The sequence below is a fragment of the Pseudovirgaria hyperparasitica genome, assembly GCF_010093815.1.
Source record: "Pseudovirgaria hyperparasitica strain CBS 121739 unplaced genomic scaffold EJ05scaffold_3, whole genome shotgun sequence".
Lineage (NCBI taxonomy): Eukaryota > Fungi > Ascomycota > Dothideomycetes > Acrospermales > Acrospermaceae > Pseudovirgaria > Pseudovirgaria hyperparasitica.
The window spans coordinates 984,180-998,286 of NW_022985551.1; the positions used below are offsets into that span (position 1 = coordinate 984,180).

General features: G+C 48.6%; 6 protein-coding genes across 6 annotated transcripts; 5 read left to right on the forward strand and 1 right to left on the reverse strand.

Annotated features, from left to right (window-relative positions):
- The first annotated feature begins 11 nt into the window (after positions 1-11).
- EJ05DRAFT_248605 (guanine deaminase) lies at positions 12-2,045 on the forward strand. The gene is made up of 2 exons (XM_033740141.1): positions 12-736; positions 785-2,045. The coding sequence occupies exons 1-2, from the start codon at positions 487-489 to the stop codon at positions 1,942-1,944; spliced, it is 1,410 nt and encodes a 469-aa protein (XP_033603434.1). The 5' UTR covers positions 12-486; the 3' UTR covers positions 1,945-2,045.
- Positions 2,046-2,286: 241 nt separating this feature from the next.
- On the forward strand, positions 2,287-4,312 carry EJ05DRAFT_491825 (actin-related protein, ARP9 class; the record flags this gene model as incomplete). Its single annotated transcript, XM_033746004.1, has 3 exons — positions 2,287-2,316; positions 2,377-3,787; positions 3,834-4,312. The coding sequence occupies 3 exons, from the start codon at positions 2,287-2,289 to the stop codon at positions 4,310-4,312; spliced, it is 1,920 nt and encodes a 639-aa protein (XP_033603435.1).
- A 1,203-nt stretch (positions 4,313-5,515) lies between these two features.
- Positions 5,516-5,719, forward strand: EJ05DRAFT_429052 (uncharacterized protein; the record flags this gene model as incomplete). Its single annotated transcript, XM_033741535.1, has 1 exon — positions 5,516-5,719. A coding segment is annotated over one exon (204 nt), but the record flags the coding sequence as incomplete, so codon positions are not given.
- Positions 5,720-6,938: 1,219 nt separating this feature from the next.
- Positions 6,939-7,545, forward strand: EJ05DRAFT_497557 (uncharacterized protein; the record flags this gene model as incomplete). The annotated part of the gene is made up of 4 exons (XM_033746548.1): positions 6,939-7,006; positions 7,130-7,187; positions 7,243-7,263; positions 7,321-7,545. 4 exons carry the CDS (start codon positions 6,939-6,941, stop codon positions 7,543-7,545), a joined length of 372 nt encoding a protein of 123 aa, XP_033603437.1.
- EJ05DRAFT_473553 (uncharacterized protein) lies at positions 7,321-8,934 on the reverse strand. Its single transcript, XM_033743426.1, has 4 exons — positions 8,709-8,934; positions 8,550-8,649; positions 8,367-8,500; positions 7,321-8,315 (listed from the first exon to the last, which is right to left on the reverse strand). Exons 1-4 carry the CDS (start codon positions 8,841-8,843, stop codon positions 7,719-7,721), a joined length of 966 nt encoding a protein of 321 aa, XP_033603438.1. The 5' UTR covers positions 8,844-8,934; the 3' UTR covers positions 7,321-7,718.
- A 156-nt stretch (positions 8,935-9,090) lies between these two features.
- EJ05DRAFT_473554 (timeless-domain-containing protein) lies at positions 9,091-13,430 on the forward strand. The gene is made up of 4 exons (XM_033743427.1): positions 9,091-9,219; positions 9,282-9,519; positions 9,566-10,314; positions 10,364-13,430. The coding sequence occupies exons 1-4, from the start codon at positions 9,139-9,141 to the stop codon at positions 13,013-13,015; spliced, it is 3,720 nt and encodes a 1,239-aa protein (XP_033603439.1). The 5' UTR covers positions 9,091-9,138; the 3' UTR covers positions 13,016-13,430.
- Positions 13,431-14,107: the final 677 nt, after the last annotated feature.

Sequence of the window (14,107 nt, forward strand, 5' to 3'; positions counted from 1 at the left end):
TCCACAAAGCAAGGCAAGACGATGCAGAACATAGTGCAAGACATACTCGCTTCGTCATATCCAATATTATGATTCCTAAAAAGTTACCTCTTTAGTTCATCCAGACCTATTTGCCAAACGTCCAATCTGTTCAATGATTGCCTTCAATTGTGTTCGCTCCGGGCTGTGATTCGTTCGTAGGCGGGCCCAGATGCGCGGAGCTCGCCGAGCACCGTTGCGTGCATGCCCCGCGTCACCAATCAGGGCTTTTCCCAAGGGTAAGCATGGCTGCTGGAATGTTTCTTATATCTATGCAAATGCACTCTTTCGGGTAGATTTTTGAACTCGGTGATGCGCGTCTGTTTTATTGCGTCTGTTGATCGAAACATAGTCTTTGTCGAACGCTGTTATCTTGGCTAGGCTGAAGCGACTTGTTATCTAGGAAGGTTTCGTTCAAGAAGCTAGGAACAGCGTCAGCCCCGGGGATTCGGTCTCTCCTGATCTGTTATGGCTACCACCAGTTGTACAGTCTATATTGGATCTTTTGTCCATTGTAGGAGCGTGACCGAGCTTGAGATTGAGAATGATGGTGCCATAGGGGTAGACAAGTCTGGTGTTATCAGATTTGTGCTGAGAGGCGCCGGGGGCAATGCTGAGAATATCAAGAAGACCTTGGAGTTCAAAGAGGCTTTTGAACATGGTCATGTTGAATTCGTCATCGTGAAGAAGGGTGGATGGTTCTTCCCAGGGTTCATCGGTCCGTTTGTCCGGAGCTTGTTGAGAGCATGGAATTGATGAAGCACAGATACACACATTCACGCTTCGCAATATCCAAACACTGGACTTTTCGGCAAGACAACACTCTTGGATTGGTTGAATACGTATACCTTCCCTCTTGAGTCATCATTCTCGGATCTGGACAAGGCACGCAAGATCTATAGCCGGGCGGTCGCAAGGACGCTTGCGCATGGCACTACTACAGCGTCGTACTACACGACCTTCCACGTTCCTGCTACAAATCTCCTTGCCGACATATGTCTTGCGAAAGGTCAGCGTGCCTTCGTTGGCAGAGTGTGCATGGATCAACTCAGCCCTGAGTACTATCGCGATGAGAGCATTGAGATCGGCACCGAGAACTCACGGAAGTGTATCGACTATGTCAGGAGCATAGATCCCGCAGGCGAGATTGTACAGCCGATTATCACACCTCGGTTTGCTCCTTCATGTTCAAAAGGCTGTCTGGCCGCGCTCGGAAAGCTGCAGAAGGAGACAGATGCATATTGCCAAACACACATTTCAGAAAACAAGCCCGAGATTGAACTTGTGCAACAACTATTCCCGGAGTCTGGATCCTATGCCAATGTCTATGAGGAAGCCGGCCTGTTGAACGAAAAGATGATCTTGGCGCATGCAGTTCATCTCACGCCAATGGAAAAAGAGCTTATTGTGCGCCGTAAAGCAAAGGTCAGCCATTGTCCCGCTAGCAACACAGCTCTCACATCAGGCTGCTGCCCAGTCCGCGATCTGATCGAGCGAGGTATTGATGTTGGCCTCGGAACGGATGTCAGTGGTGGATTCAGCCCGAGCATTCTGGAAATGGTCCGCCAAACTGTCTGGGTGTCGAGGCATCTCGCCATGACGGATGGTGATCAAGCTAAACTCACACACGAGGAAGCACTGTACCTCGCCACACGTGGCGGCGCCAAAGTGGTCGGAATGCAAGACAAAGTTGGAGGTTTCGAAGTCGGAAAACATTTTGATGCACAAATGATCTGGCTAGGGGATGCTGAGGACATTGAAGGATGTGACGAGTTCGCTGCCAGAGAAGGGCCTGTTGATATCTTTGGATGGGAGAATGAGGAGGATCGAATTGCTAAGTGGGTGTACAATGGAGACGATAGGAATACTCTTGCTGTCTGGGTAAAGGGACGCTTAGTGCATAGAAGGAAAGAGTACGATTGTTAGATGCGCCTCCTTAAATAGATTCTATATAACATAGACTGTACCTACTTCATTTCGACACCATAATAGACGTTTTGAAACACAATTTTAACCTTAGATGTACGATCTGCTTCATCATTAATGCTTTGAGATTGAAGTTTGAGAGACAAGATGGCAGCTCCGGAAGATATTGAAAACATGTTGGCAGACTTGATGCCTGATTCGCCAGGCGCCATCTTGGGTGCCATGTTGAATCCTAGCCACACCTTGCCGCGTTCTTCATCGCCAATACGCGCGACGATTCCCGCAAGCTCAAGCTTCTTCAATACAGTTCCATTGCTACGCTTCGATCGCGCCGAGGGCAAAATGCCTCCTTTTAAAGATGACCAGATTATCGTATGCCGTTCTCTTTTCAGCAACAATATCCTATGCTACCACTAATCACAATGTTTTCAGATTATCTCCCCCGGTTCCGAGACGACGCTCGCGCAATTAGGTTTACCAGAGTCGTTTACCCCTGCCGCTTTTCGCATACGGTCGCGCATGTTCCCAGGCGAGAAGGCAGGAGAATGGGAACCAAACAAGATCAGGAAGAAAGGCGGACCTGGTGCGCATGGTGCAAATGGGAGCACGAATGGAGATACAGAGGTTGTATATGAGGAGGACTTCATGTCAGAGGAGGGTGCAGTGTGGCCTATTGCTGGAGGGAAGATCGTCAACTGGTCGTGCTTTTTCGCTCTCATGACGCATGTTTACAACACGCTCAACCCACCTTTCCACACACCTATACTTCTCATTGCGCAACCGGTATGGACCATGAAGGACCATGAGAAGATCACACAGTTTTTCTTTGAGCGATTCAAAATGCCAGCCTTTGCGCTCATGGATTCTGCCGTGGCTACAATGTATGCATATGGCGTACAAAGTGCGACGGTCATAGACATTGGGAAGGGCAAATGTGATGTTACAGCTATCTCGGAATTCCTCACGCATGAGGCGGGCCGAACTGTGGCACTAGAGAATGCAGGAGGAGAGGCTATGACCAAACGGTTATTGGAGGTCATCAAACCAAAGGACAAGCATTTCAGTAGGGACATGGCAGAACAGCTGAAGAAGAGTCCAATTTGCGAGATCTTGCCCGTCGGAACACAGTTACCAGGGCCTGCTAGTGGATCAGAAGAAGCTGTGTCAAACCCAGCGGCGGCAGCATCCACCGGAGCTGCAGGGTCAGGACCTGGACAACGGGACACAGGAACTGCCCTTGGGGCTGTACCGCTAGGGCCAGGCCCCGACACTGTTGTTGGTGATGAGGCGAATGGAGATGATGAAAGCGAAGGAGTAATTGACGTGGCCAGCATCGTTACTGGTGGCAAGATGCAAGAATATCTTGCCAAGAAGGAGAGAGAGAAACTCGAGAAAGATAAAAACAAGAAGAAGAACGCTGCAGATGCAGCAGCAGCGAACATTGCCAAACCAGCGAGGTTGCCAAACTCGAAACGAGAAAAGGGAACGTTCATGTATGAGGATCACAAGCTTCTAGACACGTTGAAAGAGATGAACTTGAGTAAAGGTGATCTTGCTGAAATGAGGGAGAGATTAGATGAAGGTCCCAAGTCGAAAGCTGGAACAGCTGAAGAAACGACTAATGGAGACGCTACGTCGCCTGTAGCATCCGGACTTGCCAAAGCTGGTTCCATCAAGCGCGAGATCGAGGTCGGTACGGAACGATTCCAAGCTGTTAGCGGAGGCATCCTTGAAAGTATAGCCGATGCCGTTCACAAGACAATAACTTCGGTGGAAGAAGTTAATAAACGAAGCGAGCTTTGGGACTCTTTAATCATCGTTGGAAACGGAGCAAAGATCAGAGGTAATAACAGTTTTCCCAGATGAGACTATTTGCTAAGGCTCCACAGGTTTCAAAGACGCTCTAATGTCATTGTTGCAAGCCAAGTACCTCATCTCGCCCTCTTCAGCAACCATATTCACATCGGAACTTCCTTCGACCATATCAACCCCAGCAGGTACAGGCGCAAATACTCCACAACCCCAGCTTGGCCCACACGGCGGATCCGGAGTCAACCCACTACTTCTCGCTGCCACCACTGCTCAGAACCCTCACATGATGCACCCCGGGCAATCAACCCCAGCATCTATGCACTCACATAACATGCACTCTTCACACGGACAAACTCCAACGAGTATCAAAATCGCCAAGGTTCCCGAGTACTTTCCTGAATGGAAAGAAGTAGGCTACGACGAGTCTACGTTCCTGGGCGCACAAGTTGCGGCGAAGGTACTATTCGTCGTAGACCAGGGACTTGGAAAAGGATACATGACTAGGAACGACTGGAACGATTCGGGACCGACAGGCATTCACGACTTTGCTATTTAGACGGTCTTTAGTCCTGGGGGAAAAGTTCGTTTAGGGTTAGGCTGGGGGTTTGGGCGTTTGGTGGGCAATGCTGGCACTAGTTGGTGTATAACATTACACGTAGCTTCTTGCTGTTTGGAATAATGTTCAACAGGCGAAAGAGTAAATCTCTAACACTTCAAGTGTGACTAACTAAGCATTGACCAAGTATTTGCTATCTGCTCCTATACGACAGGGCAGATATTAGAAGAAATCGCGTTCAAGAATACATCCAGTGAGGGGAAACTGCCTTCTGCTTCATGAAACCAGCATTTTGACAATCTCAAGACCTTCTCCCTCATTTGAGCGCACTCGCAACTCAATCGCATGAAGACAAATTTAACACCGCGGTATCTATCGCTTCAAGATACTAGTACTTCTCAGCATTGCTTGGACATTCCAACTTGCGAATGGGAGTCAACAATAGAAGATAAATCAACTGCCGTTCCTTGACTGTACGTTGATTGAAGAGCACATCTGAATATCTCTGTCAAGTCAGACCTGTTATGGAAATCTTAAGGCACCGAGAGGAATACTTCGTCGATGAGGCAGAAACACTTGAGTTCAGTGTGCGAGAAGACTTTGGCTACAAAATCTGTATCATTGATCATTGATTGAGCATGCCACCACGTGAAGCCTAGTTGTGGCTGCTGTGGCTATTGCGGCGTTTTCTCCACATCTATATTCGGTTAGTTGCACGATTCCCATCGATGGCTCACTTAGCTCGAGACGTCATTGAGCCGTTGGCCAATCAGATGGGAGCTCCCGACATCAGCTTGAGCTCCCCAGCGCAACCTGCCGGAAGACTTCCAACCTCCAACCTCCTCTCCACCTCGCTTCATCAACCATACAGGCGCATTAATCCATCCTTTGCGCATCAAAACTACTCAGTCTTGCGCCCATACCGGTAGTGTTCATCTGACTGTCAACAGACGATATACTAAGACCTTGATTGGTGCTTGGCGCTTGGCGGAGCTACCCTCAGGGTGAAAGGAAACATATATCAACCATGTCTGAAAAGAACATTGAGAAGGGCGACCAGGGTAAGTTGGTGTAGAAAGCCTAGTGGAACTTTGCATCTCCCATTTGTTGATTTGCGCATATCCATGTCCACTCAAGACCTCATTAGTCATACTCTATGCGCGCTTTATGCGCCTATGAAGTAATATGCTAATATTTATGTTTGAAGTCTCCTGGAACTGGGGAAATGGCAAGCCGGGTGGTGAAGTCGCTGAAGTTGCTGACAAGGGTGAAATTGCCATCGAGTCGCACCGTGGTAACACAATCAAGAAGAACGCTGAGCCAGACAATCCAGCTGTCCATATCGCTCGTCCTGGTAACGATGTTGTCAAGCGTGCCAATGAATTGAACCTCGAAGAGAAAGCAAATGGCACCACGAACACAGACGATGAGCAGAATGAGAAGGCCGATGGCAAGTCCGAGCAAAAAGAGGGAGATAAAGAGGAAGAATCAAAGGAAGAGAAGATAGATGAAGAAGCCGAGAAGAAAGAGGAAGAGGACAACCATGACGACAAAACGAACGGTGAGGAAGACATCGAAAAGAAGGGCGACAAGAAAAAGGAGTCTACCACTGGGGAGAAGCGCAAGGCAGGTGCCGTTGAAAATGGCCACAAGAAGGATGACAAGACCTCGGATGACGCGCCCGCATCTAAGCAACAGAAAACTGCGGATGAACCGAAGAAGGCTCGCGGTAGACCTGCAAAGAATGGCGAGAAAAAAGAACCAACCAAGAAAAAGGAGCCTAAAAAAGCCGCCACAGAGAGTGGTGAGCCACGACGCAGTGGTCGAAATCGCGGTTAAACGTTGGCCGCATAGTTACCAAAACATACCTACTTCGAGGCTCGATTGTCAAATAAGCCGAGTCCCTTCTTCGACTTCTCTGGTTGCTGGGTTGGACATGGGTCAAAAGGGTTGGAAGACAGGTATGTTTTGACGGAACAGCGTTCGCGTGGTCTGTCTTCTTGCACACAAAATTCTTTCCTTGCTCGTACTTCCAAGTGTAACATAGCACCGTCTGGTATGGCCTACGCTCTGCGTTGGGTGTTCTTTAATGTACACATTTGCGTGATGTCTGCCGCTATGTATTCCGAGAACAACATCGTCGACTTCGGGATCGGCCGGGATCTGACGATAAGGTATCATGGGCAGTGAAGAGACATCAGGGTTGTGGAAGACATTCATCTATAGCTTCGTCAGTATCTGGTCAAAAAGTTTTAAGTATAACTTGGAGTGATTTCACAGCATCTCAGTGAAAGATTCTCGATCATTGTATGTCAGTTCCGTCTTGAAACATATTGAAAGTAAAATGTTCATCATGGCAACGCCCAGGGGCGCGAAGAGGTAGAGGATACAGATGGAAATTTACTGCTTACTGTATGTTATAGCAAAGTTGTTGGCAAGTATATTCTACCAGCAACCTTCTTGTCGAAATGTGGCTCGAAAAAGTGAAGGATGGTGAAAGAAAGATTTTAGGCGACGGGTTAGCCTTTGCCGGTGCCGATGAGAGTCTATGCGTTGGCACGTCTTAGTATTGAGAGCAGGAGCTCTGTAACACGAGCCCCACTAAAGTTTCACTTTGTGTGGAAAGATGTTACGATGTCAAAATATCGCCTGGAAAATGTATTTTCGTGAGGCTGGACTACCAAAGTCCGTGAGGTGTGCACCCCCGGCCCCTTGCAGGTGCCTTAGGTAGACATGACGTCGTGGTGGGGCGAGTCATCTTGACTGCAGGTGCGGACAGGTAGAGGGGCGTTTGCTACAAAAACCAACAAATCTCAGCAGAAATATCGCCTCGTTCAATACTTCTCAACATCTTCTGACACTTCGATCAATCACTGTAAGTCTACTCACGGGTTACTTTCAGCTTCTACGCAAATGCTAATAATACACAGACTACCCTAAGCTTTCAAACAGTAAGCTCTACGGACCTAGTTAGCTTCATTCGATCTGCATCTCTAACCATTACCCAGCTCAAATCAGCCAGAATGTCTGCCCCAAACCAAGGCCGCCAATCGCCTGACCCAGAGAACCAGACCAGCGACCAAGCTGGCACTCAAGCGAAGCCGAACGACCAGGGCGGCGCCCCCGCTGGCAGCAACGATTCCAAGGACGCTTCGGACAAGACGAAGAGTGGTCTTGAGTCTAACCCTACTCACATACTCGAGAAAGCTGCACAAGACAAGACGGCAAAGTGAAAGGTTCCCAGCATGATGTAACGGTGGATGTTGGAATGATCTTAACGTGCCAGCTTGATGGCTTCGTAGATCGTACCTTACGATGAACACAATCAATGATACCTTACCCTGACCGCGTGGTTGCTAGGAGTGCTGGATTTGTCTTTATCTTGTGTGACTCTTAATTCGGACATCTAGTAATCGTAGAATCCTTTCCCACTCTTCTTACCAAGCCAGCCAGCGTCAACCATTTTCCTTAGTAGCACAGCAGGCCTATACTTGCTATCACCCGTCTCTTCGTATAGAACCTTCATGATAGCCAAGCATGTGTCAATGCCAATGAAATCCGCCAGTTGTAAAGGACCCATCGGAACATTCGTCCCATTCTTCATGATACTGTCAATGTCGTCTCGTTTGCCAACTCCAGTTTCGAGGCATATGATGGCCTCATTGATATATGGCATCAATATCCTATTTGCAAGAAACCCAGGCGAGTCTGCGCTCTGCGAAGGAATCTTGCCCATCTTTCTGCACAGATCAAGTGCTGTATCAATGGTATCTTGTGAAGTCTGCAGTCCAATGATGATTTCTACGCCCTTCTGGACAGGTACTGGGTTCATGAAGTGTGTACTGATGACACGAGATGGAGCCGAAAGGTTTGTCGGGTCTTTAGATGTCGCCGCCGCAATCTTCGTGATAGATATAGAGGAGGTATTGGTAGCGAGAATAGCGTGCGAGGGACAGATCTCGGCGAGCTGGCCGAAAATCTTGTTCTTCAAGTCTGGTATTTCCTGATTTACCGGTCAGTTTGTGCAACAAAGCGAGCGTTTAAGTAATCCTACAGGAACAGCTTCAATGACGAAATCAACGTCAGACAAATCCTCCATCTTCGTACTTGGTATCAGGAGCTGACGAATTGATGTCGCTTGTTCTTTCGTGATCCTCTCCTTACCAACATCCTTCTGAAGCAGTTTATCTAGGACGTGTCAATTGAGTTTCGAGTATGACATTATTTCGGTGCCGACCTGCAAACTTCAAGCCTTTGTCTAGAGATGCCTGAGAGTTATCAATAACCCTGACCGTGAGCCCTGCTTTTTGCGCAGCAACAAGCGCTATTCCTAAGCCCTACACTCTGTCAGCTATGCGACTGGGTCCTTCAGTTCTCTACATGCTCATAGGCATACCATCTGCCCAGCACCAATAACCCCTATTTTCTTGACCTCCGCAGCGGCAGCATTCACAGGGGAGCTGCTAAAGTTTCGACATGTGATTGCTTTTGATGCACGCAGTATGTGCCGCGGGGTTCTCAGAGACAACATGGTGATTACATGCGTAACAAAGGATGTTGTGTTATGGGGAGAAGATTGTTGGACAACTGATTAGGTTGTAATTCAAAGATCCTGTGACCGATGCAAACCGAGCAAGCTCCCACCTCGGCTTCTGACGTCTCGGTATGGGTACCGCAGCACAGGCCACCCGGCTGCTTCCCCACGCACGCGTGGTGTTGTAATGGGCTGACTACCGGCCACTTTAGCGGCGGGATAGGCGCGTCGTCGCAGGACGCGTCTTGATTTCGAGATTCATCAGCAAATACAGCTACAGCATTGCACAGCCATGGATCCTCACGACGAAGACGATTACGATGCTACGCTGGAGGAAAGAATCAGCGCGTATTTGTTCAGTCTAGTGTCAGCCGTAAGTCCAGACAGCTCCTGATTCCTCCTACTAGCCTCTGACTTGACTAACGCGGATGTTAGATTGGTGGAAGCAGTGCGGAAGACGATGGACGATATCGAGCCGGCGAAGAGGCACTGTACTGCCTACGAGATATACGAAAATTAATCACTGCTTTCGACATCAAGAAGAACCGTTTCGACGTAGCAAGAGCAGCAGCAGAGGCCAATCTTGTTCAAGGAGATTTGCTTGAACTTCTGGCGCAATGGAACGGCGAAGAGCACGACTCGATTGGGGCTCACAGGACTGTTGTTGCGGCTCGTATGTCCAAGGAATTTCATATACTGCTCAGTCCTAACTTCAATAGTTGAGATTCTCGTTCATCTGACCTGGCCAATTGAGATCGAGCCCGAAGACATGACCGTGAATCACCACAGACACCTACCATACCTACGTTTATCGCAGGCGGAATATAAGCGTGCAATACTACACCACCCGAGTTCGCGAATCTTGAACTCGGCGGTACGAGCTTCCCTACCGGCTATGGCCGAGTCTCGCAAAGAGCGTTCACTACGAGACGAAAGCATCATTAGAATTCTTATATGTCTAATGAGGAATGTTGCCGCTCTCTCGCACCCCATGAATGTCGATACAGATTTCGATGACGCTGAGGTGTCTAGATCAGCAGTTATAGACGCGTTTCAACAACAGGATGTATTCCAGGTTCTCTTAACCATGTCTTCGAGTACGGGCGAGGATTTCGTGGACCAGGACGTGATTTTACTGGAAACACTTTTTCACTTGATCAAGGGTGTAAATGTGGAGAAGTTATTCCTGGATGAGCAAAAGCTGAGCAGCGCAAACACAAAAGACTTCAAGAACCTCCTGAACAAGGAGAAGGCAATGCTTGCAGGGTATACCAAAACTGCCCCTACACGACACAACCGGTTTGGAACTATGATATGGATTAAGAGAGAAGACTACAAGGTCCACACAATTTCTGGACAAGACGTCCTGGGAAACGCTCAACGCAGTCTCCAAAAAATGGATAAAACGAAGAAGTGGAACAAGCCAAAATACAAGGGACGAAAGACGGAAGGGGTTGATAAGGAGAGCGTAAGTATAACCGAATCCAGAGTAACGCGATTACTTATTTGTTCACCAGACAGAGTTTGATCGCATCACACATCTCGACAGCACGGCGCGCAAGAACCTACGTACCTTTGTAGAAGACTTCCTCGATTCGTCATTTAACCCGCTTTTCTCCCATCTCCGTCGCGCTATCGAACGCGAGGAGAAGCGCGTCGAAAGGCGCCACTCCGCTCAATTCTTCTATGTCGTGTCTTGGTTTCTCCAAGCTGAATGTATACGTCGGCGGAAGATTCGTCAAGCACGTGAGCAGTCGAAAGGTGCAGGCAGTACTGCACAACAAGAAGATGAGGGTTTTGGTCTTATCGCTAGCGTTATGACCCAAGAAACTTTCGTGCTCCTTAACCGCTTCATGCAACGTAGCCATGATGATAAGCTCTGGACAGACCTAAAGGCCAGTATGAGAGCGTTTACACAAATTCTGCTTACCGTGCAAGAAATGTCGGAATCGCCCTCGGAGGACGATCAGGACATTGCTGAGAATATCTTGAATCGTATCTTCTACGAAGAGTCAACGCATGATCGCATTGTCACTTTGCTGCGTAGCTACACTACACAGGGCTTCAGCTATCTCGATGCCGTTACTGAGCTCTCACATGTGTTCTTACGAATGCTAGAACGTTACTCGAAGCAGAACGTTGACTTACAAGTACGATCAAAGCGGAGAGCGCGAAAGAAGAAGAAGCAAGTTGAGGTCGAGACGGACGGAGTCGACAATTCTACTGTCGACCGAGCTGAAGAAGCAGAGGACATGGCCGAAGCCCAAAGAACAGTGTCTGAACGGAAGTTCGATTTCACTCGTTTCGCTGCTCGTTTCATGCAACAGGGCAGCGTCGATACCTTTATCGCCTTTCTCAAATTCTACAACGACCTAAACGAGGAACAGCTCAAGCGTGCCCATCGCTTCCTATACCGTCTGGCATTCAAGATGGAAATGGCCATTATCCTCTACCGAGTGGATATCTTGTACTTGTTTAACAAGATGATCAAAGGACCGGAAGGTCTTGATTCTGAGCAGGCTTCTTTCAAGGAGTGGGAGGAATTAATCAAGCAGGTCTTCCGACGTGCCGTGAAGAAGATACAGGAGCGGCCTGAGCTGGTTGTTGAGATGCTGTTTAGCAAGATCAACCCTACACTATACTACCTCGAGCACGGCCACGAGAAGGAGACCATAACCCGTGCCCCCCGTGCACCTGCGGAACTTGAAGTCAGGCCAGGCATGGAACGCGACGAGCAGGTCGGTGTAGCAGTATCCATCCTCATCAATCAGAGCAAATCCGATGCCCTGCAATGGATCAAAGACTCGCTGTCCTCGGCCGCGGACGAACGTAAGAGTTGGGAGTCCGCGGAGGCCGCTCGAAAAGCCCTTGCTCGCTCTGCTTTACCTCCAGCCGACGATCTTGACGAGCTCCTTATCGATGCGACAGGAAAGCCGTCTGCCGAATCCACCCCTGAACCCCCTCAAATCACCCTGGAACCTGACTCCGAAGACCGCCGCCTCGCCCTGTTCAAAGACAACAAACTCCGCCTTCTCCTCTCTCTCCTTTCCTTCACACTCACATCCACCCCTTCAGACCCACAAGCCACATGGGCAATCCCATCGTCTCTCTCCGCCGAGGCCCTCACCGCATCCCTCGACCTAATCCGTAAACTCGAGCGCGACCCTCCTGTATTCGAGGAAGGAAAACCACCCGAGTCCTTTCTGCGCAGCAAGGCAGCAGCTGCCCGTCGCCGTGCCGAATTCGATGATGATTCGTCAGCAGATGATGATCAAGAGCTCTCCCTTTTCGAACCTGGAGGACCAAGCAAAAGCACACCATCCGCCGAAGCGCAACTTGCAAAGCTAAAACGTAAACGAGCACGTAAGCAACGGCGTACCGACCCTACTGAGCTTGATGAGGAAACACTTAGAGCACGAGCAAAAGCGCGAAGAGAACAGGAGCGGTTGAAGCGGAGCAAGATCAAGAGTCAGCTGACTATTGAAGACAGCGACGAGGATAACGAAGACGACGAAGAATTTTTCCGCCGTGAAGCTGAACTCCGCGAGCGCACAAAAGCAAACTTCAGACGCGCAATGGCGGGCTTCAAAGACTCACCAAAAGGTTCTTCCATACCATCCACCCCCCTCGAATCCCATAAGAGGGCGCACTCCGACCTCCCCAACGATAAATCCCGCAAGAAACGCCGCGGCACACCCGTCTCGGAAGATCTGAGGTCCGACTCGGAGAACGCTTCGGACGGCATCGAAGACAACGACGGAGGACCGCACCGCAGTGACTTTAGCGACGACTCTCACCCCAGCACTCCTCCGACACCAAGTCACATGTCCACACCACCGAGTCCCGGAAGCCCAGCTAATGACAAACCACGAAAGCGAAAGTTTATTAAAAAGGCTCGAGTAGTGCCGGATGACCCTGAGGAGGAAACCACGGCGCTGGAAACAGACACTGCGCCGAGGGTGCCGCCGCGGCTTGGGGATTCGGATAAGGAGAATCGGTATGGGAGCGCTTATGAGAACAAGGAGAGTCGCAATGAGATTCGAGAGGTGCGAATGGCGGATGCGGCCATGAGTAACGATGACGATTATGACGACGATGTGGTTATCACACGTGCACCTCCCGTTGCGAGGACAAGGGGTGGGTTTGTGATTGACAGCGATTCAGAATAGGGGGGATATGAATAGTCACAGGACGGGGTAGCGCGGCGTTCGGCAGGTCCCGAGTTCGAGCCATTTATGTGTAAAAGGAGTTCATGTATGATCCAGGCATATTTTTAGGGTGTTAGAGTACTCGTCCGGCACGGCGCGTGTAGCGTGACTTTATCTGGGTATTCTGCTCATAATGCCAATTTTGGATATTGCTCGAGATGACCTAGTACCGCTATGCGTGAATGTGTGTCGTGTTTCGGAGAGACACTACCAGATGAGACGAGCTGTTATGGCTTGGCTGAGCGGAGTATAGATGTATGTGCCGGTATGACATAGTGGAGCTTTCGGCGGAGTGGAATGGAGCGGAGTGCGCGTATAGGTGTCAAACGTTGATATCGATACATGCCTCCCTCTTATCCAGGACATTATTTTTGACTGAATTACTCTCTGGATTACTAACTTCCTTGCTTGTCTTCCCCCTTCCCACTGCTTCATCTTCCATTCCCAACTGCCTTCCTTGCATTATAGTCTATTGAACACCGCTGATGATACCTCCGCAGCAGCAGTTTTCGCCCTCCGGAAGCGCCACACACGGTACGACACGGTACTGTATGTCAGTCAGTCACTCTATCTTATAATTAATACCTAGTTAGTAAGGTACGAGTTTATCTACTTTACTTTTAGAAAATAATAGAGCTATATTCTTAAGCTCTAGGGGTAGTATCCTTTAGATCTAACTTAGCGATAGCTACCTTTTCTTCTCTAAGGTCTTATAGATATCTAATATAGATACTATATTTACTATAAGAGCCTCTTTAGAGTCCTTATATTCTTTTATTAGGTCCGTCTATTCTATAGTAGTATCTAGTTTATAGTAGTTAAGATCTTTATCTATCTATTACTTTATCTAGCTATAGTAGAACTATTACTTATTAGATATAGTTCTTATCTTATTATATACTTTCTATAGATTTCTAAGGATAAGCGGGAAGGCTAGATTAGATACTATATAGATATAGATATCTTATCTATAATTATCTATTTCTATATAGAATATAATAACTCGACATGTACATGTAAGAGGAACGATACTACAAACCAGTGAATATCTTT